Consider the following 5300-nt stretch of genomic DNA (forward strand, 5'->3'; position numbering starts at 1 on the left):
GAGCTGCTGTCAGGAGGATCAGTCAGAAATAGAACAGAAAATATTTGCTTTAGTGGAAACGCAAGTGAATCTTTAATGTCAAAATCTACATATGGATTTTAGTCAAACGTGCTTCAACAACACGTTTCCAACAGCAACAAGGAGCAACAAACAGAAAGATGATGTCATGGATAGAAAGTGTTCAGGGATCAATGACACAATCAGCCCTGGACCTCCAGGAGCCTCATTCAGCTTATAAAGAGTGTGGGCCCAGGTCTGAGAGGGGCTTCATGTCAACGGAGGTAAGCATGAGACACACACTCACACACAGTCGACAAATGACGCTGCTGTTTGTTCACTGCATAATGCCAACCAGCTTAGTGATGACCGACTCATTATGTGTGTTGTAGATTCCAAAACCAGAAATCACCTTTCATGCTTAAGTTCCCTTCAATTTGATGAGACTCTAGAAAGATGAGTGTTGTTGTTATCGCTCTGTGCAGTTTGTGATGTGTTTTGTGGAGAATGAACACAATGAAATCTTGACAACATGAAAACAACTGAAACGGGAAGAAAAGAATAGAAATGCTATGAAATGCTGCAAACAGCATCACAGCTTCTGCTGCAAAACCAAGTGTTTGAAATGATTGTGTTGAAATGGAGCAATGAAGAGCTGTGGTGATGGTGTTTTCAGCTGCAGCTGTAGCAGCCTGTTCCACATTCAGCCCAAACTATTTGAAGATTCAGCTGCTTTAAAACCAGCCTGTCAAAGCTTTGTGGATTTGAAGCTACACAGCAGTGACTTCCAACCATGTGCCACTGAAAACTGTGTCTGTAGACTTTTATTTTCAGACCTTTCAGCAGTTTTACAAATCTGATGAGCCCATTTCTCTCCTTTCCATAAGGAGACAGTTTGTGTGCTTCACTCCTGAATCATGGCACCGTGACACCGTCACCTTTTCTACACAATCCAGTACATTAGAGCTGTTTTTGTGTTGCTGAGAGCCTCCACATGTGAACTCTTTAATGCATAAAGCTTCTGATGGTTTGAACATGTTCATGACATGTTTTGATCATAGTTTTATGTCTCAGTGTGACGTCCTGAGGTTTCTGTGTTTCTGTGGCTCATTAAATCAAAGTCATATCTGAAATGGAAATGTTCTATTGACTCTTGAAGCAGTGAATCCTTCTCAGTGTGTTTGATTTGAATGAGAACCTGCAGACACATGGATCTTAGTGACACAAACCAGAAGTCATATTTAATATTTCCAGCTGCTCAGTGATAGAAATGTAACTATTCCCAGAAAAATAAGGGACGTCTATGAAGTTAAAAACATTTTAATTTGCTAATTTGTGCATAACCAGGCAGGAATCGAATAAAAATGCAAACTGATATGTCGTTTTTCATTTAGTTTGATATGAAGGATTCTGACTTTTATCCTGTTTGAATAATTGGATCAGCTCAGTTTGAGTTTTAAATTTCACATTGAGACAAATGTGTGTCCCAACACAAGAGAAATGCATTATCCTCAGTTTGGGCATATTGACTCTCTTTTTTGCTTTGAACAGTCGTCTTTCTCTGAGGTGCTACTTTCAACACGTATGACAATGAAATTCTCCTGGAGTTTGTGACCATGACTATATCTACATCTCTGTCTGTATCTCAGCACTATGGAGAACCAAACTTTAGGTAAAGATATCCTGCTCCTGGAGGGGCTACAGGTCACCCCTCAGTCCTCCACCCCTGCCTTCATCCTCCTCCTCCTCATCTACATCTTCATCATGGTGTCCAACATCAGCCTTGTGGTCCTGATCTTCATGGACCAGAGCCTCCACCAGCCCATGTACCTGCTCTTCTGCAACCTGAGTATTAATGACGTGTTCGGGGCCACGGCCATCATTCCTCGCTTGCTGAGTGACATGTTGATTCCAAGTACAGAGCGGTACATTCACTACATCGACTGTGTCCTTCAGGCTTTTTGTGCTCAGATTTACGCTGGTGCCTCTCACACAGTTCTCATGGTCATGGCCTTTGATCGGTACGTGGCCATCTGTAACCCCCTGCGTTACACCAGCATCATGACCAACTGGATGGTGGTGAAGCTGTCGGTGTTGGCCTGGGGGGTCGTTTTTGTCATGGTGCTGATCCTCATTGGACTCAGTGTCCGCCTGTCACGCTGCAGGTCGATCATAGCCGGCCCATTCTGTGACAACGCCTCCCTGTTCAAACTGTCCTGTGAAAGCATCCTCATTAATAACATCTACGGCCTCGGCTACACAGCTGTCCTGCTTGGCTCCTCCATCTGCAGCATCATGCTCACCTATCTGAGGATCACCATGGTGTGTCTGAGCAGCAAGAACAAGGTTCTGAACACCAAAGCCCTGCAGACCTGTGCCACCCACCTAGCTGCGTTCCTCATCATGTATTTTTCAGGGTTAATTAACATCATCCTCCATCGTTTCCCTGACTTATCAGAGCAAAGGAAAGTGGCGTCCATCATATTTCACATGGTCCCTCCTGGCATCAACGCCTTTATATATGGGCTGCAAATCAAAGCTGTCAGACAAAAAGTTTTTGTCATGTTTACCAAAAACACAATGAAAGAGTGAATGAATCTAAGTCACTGTTCATGTTTTAATGTCATATACTGGACTATTTAAGACTACATGTACATCCATCATTCTAAAGATCATTTAGTTTCCCATATTAATTCAATTTGTCTAATCATCCATTGTTAGGACTCGCTGGTTAAGTCTAGGAAGTTACCTGAGAGTCTGACACAGCTGCAGGAACTCCATTGACACACGGATGGATTTCCTCAAGCTTAATGAAGTAATTTTGTGAAAGTACAACACACAAGCTGGACACAATGCATTAACGTAAAGAACAGCAATCAGAAGAAATGCTCACATGCTAAAGAAACTGCTGAGGTTCTGGCCAATTGCTTCAAGTTACAGCATAAATAAATCTCTCTTGACTAATGAAAATACCCTACTGACTATCTACAGGCTTCTAACAATACTGTACTTACAGATGTTGCTGTAAATGGTAAATGGTCCTGTACTTGTAGAGCACTTTTCTACACTCAAGCCCACTCAAAGCTCTTTTCCAATATTTATTGAAACACACAATCACTCATGCGCTCAAACACCAGTTGAACAGCCACCTTGGGGCCCTCATGCATCTCTCCTTGTCCAAGGACACTTTGACATGTGGACTCGTGTTGCTAAGGATTGGACCACCCACCCTTTTGATTCATGGTTGACCTGCTCTACCTCCTGAGCTACAGCTGCCTCTGCAACAAGTAGGAACAACACAAAACAAGAGGAGAAATACATCAATGATAGGGTGATAGAAAATCTTTTTATCACCATGTGTGGTAACTTCAACTTTTCTAAGCAGTCAATCTCTGCTGGTAAATTCTTTGTGACAATGGTCATGAGCCAATCGTTCCTTGTCACTTGTGCGTCCCTGAGTAGAACAACGTTTCCTTCCTGAAGGCTTGGTCTCTACTCCTGCCACTTGTGGTGAAACTGCAGTGTGCTGAGATACTCTTGCATCCACATATTCCAAAATATGACACAATCTGCTGTACCGTCTTCCATTGTTCCTTTTAGGGGGGAGCTGGAGGTTGAATCTGTGTTTTGGGTGGCTGGAGGGAGACTCAGAGGTGATTCTGGGTCTGACACTAGGATGAGAGGGCGTTCATTGATTATTGCAGCTGCATCAGCCAAGAAAGTGGATAACATTTCATGGGTCAACTGTGATTCTCCACGCTGATGTAACATGCAGTCAAGAATGCATTTGGTGATGGCGATGATCCTCTCCCATGTGCCACCCATTTACAGAGCGTGAGTTGGATTGAATATCCAGGAGCAGTTTAGTTTGTTGAGGTATCTCCCTACAGTCTTGTGTTGTCCATTTTGTGGTCGTGAGAATGACCATGAAATTAGTGCCACAGTCAGGCTGTATCTGCGTTGTGGGGCCTCTGATGGCAAAGAAGTGTTTCAAGGCACTGATGAAGCAGTCGGTGCCCACTGCTTCCATTAACTTGATATGTGCTGCTAATGTGCACATGCATGAAAACATCATAGCCCTCCTCTTGTGCAGTGTGAAATGATTACCCATGGTCCAAATACATCTGTGCTCACATGCGTGAAAAGGTGCAGCTCCTTTAAGTTATTTGGCTGGTAGGTCTCGTATCTGCTGACATTCTGTTTGTCCCTGCAACCTTTTGCAAGTGACACAGTTAGAGAATAAACTACTGACACTATGTTTGGCCCCCACTATCCAGAATCCTGCTGCTCTAATGAAGCCCTCGCTGAAGTACTTTCCCTAATGACTGACAGCTTCATGTTGATGCCATATTCGGAGGGGTGCAACCTGATGTCGACCAGGGATTGTCATGGGATTGATATCACCTGTGTCTAACTTGGAGGGTGACATGCAACCACCAACTCTCAACAGTCCGTCACATTTGAGAACTGGGTGCACTTTCTGCAGGCTGCTTGATGCCAGAATGTTTACCCCTGTAAGTATGAATCTGATTTTGTCCTTGTAGTGTTTGGACTGGACACTTTTGATAACGCACACTTTGGCTTTCATTGTGTCCTCTGTAGGGCTGCAGATGTGCCAACTGGTGCAGCTGTTGGCTGGGAGGGAAGAAGCAACATGGATGACATACTGCTCAGATGAGTGGGCTAAGCTTTGAAAATCATTCAAGGCATTTGGAGGCTGTTGAAGTCATACATCTCTTGTGACACCACATGCAGTGATGGGATTGATGAAGAAGACTGGCCTGTTAAGCCAAGTAGTGCTGTGAGCAGCTGTGACAGCTCTAGACCCACAGTCGGCGGGAGCACAGGTCATGTAGACTGTAGATATGTTGGACGCTGTTATGCATTTAGATATAGAAACTCCTGAAGTGGTTTTGGATGTACCAGAGCGCGACCCACTATTATTGTTATATGAGATGCTGTCGAATGTCTCATCCATCTCCCTCACGACCATCTCGGATATTTCAACTGTGAGCACTGCAGCTCCAATCTTGAAATTGTTTGATCAGGCTGCGGCACTAGCTTCGTCTTCCCAAACACAAAGCCAACGTGAATTTGATTTCCTTGTGTGTGATCTTCATATAGTTTCTGGCCAGGTGGTCGGTGAAGAGAAGCCGTGTTTTCTCAGCATTAAAGGCTGGGCAAATGTGTGCTCTTAGTGAAAAGGTCTGAATGAGCGGGAAATAATGGGAATATTTGCATAGAAAGTCGCTCACAGCAGCTGTACTTATGCTGTGATACTGAGCTGCTGTCAGGAGGATCAG

General features: G+C 44.0%; 1 protein-coding gene across 1 annotated transcript; it reads left to right on the plus strand.

The window, feature by feature from the left end:
• The first annotated feature begins 1650 nt into the window (after positions 1–1650).
• On the plus strand, positions 1651–4319 carry LOC113142608 (olfactory receptor 5B17-like). Its single transcript, XM_026327647.1, has 2 exons — positions 1651–2538; positions 4230–4319. Exons 1-2 carry the CDS (start codon positions 1651–1653, stop codon positions 4317–4319), a joined length of 978 nt encoding a protein of 325 aa, XP_026183432.1.
• The last annotated feature ends 981 nt before the right edge of the window (positions 4320–5300 follow it).

The sequence above is a fragment of the Mastacembelus armatus genome, chromosome 14 (assembly GCF_900324485.2).
Source record: "Mastacembelus armatus chromosome 14, fMasArm1.2, whole genome shotgun sequence".
In the NCBI taxonomy this organism is placed as follows: domain Eukaryota; kingdom Metazoa; phylum Chordata; class Actinopteri; order Synbranchiformes; family Mastacembelidae; genus Mastacembelus; species Mastacembelus armatus.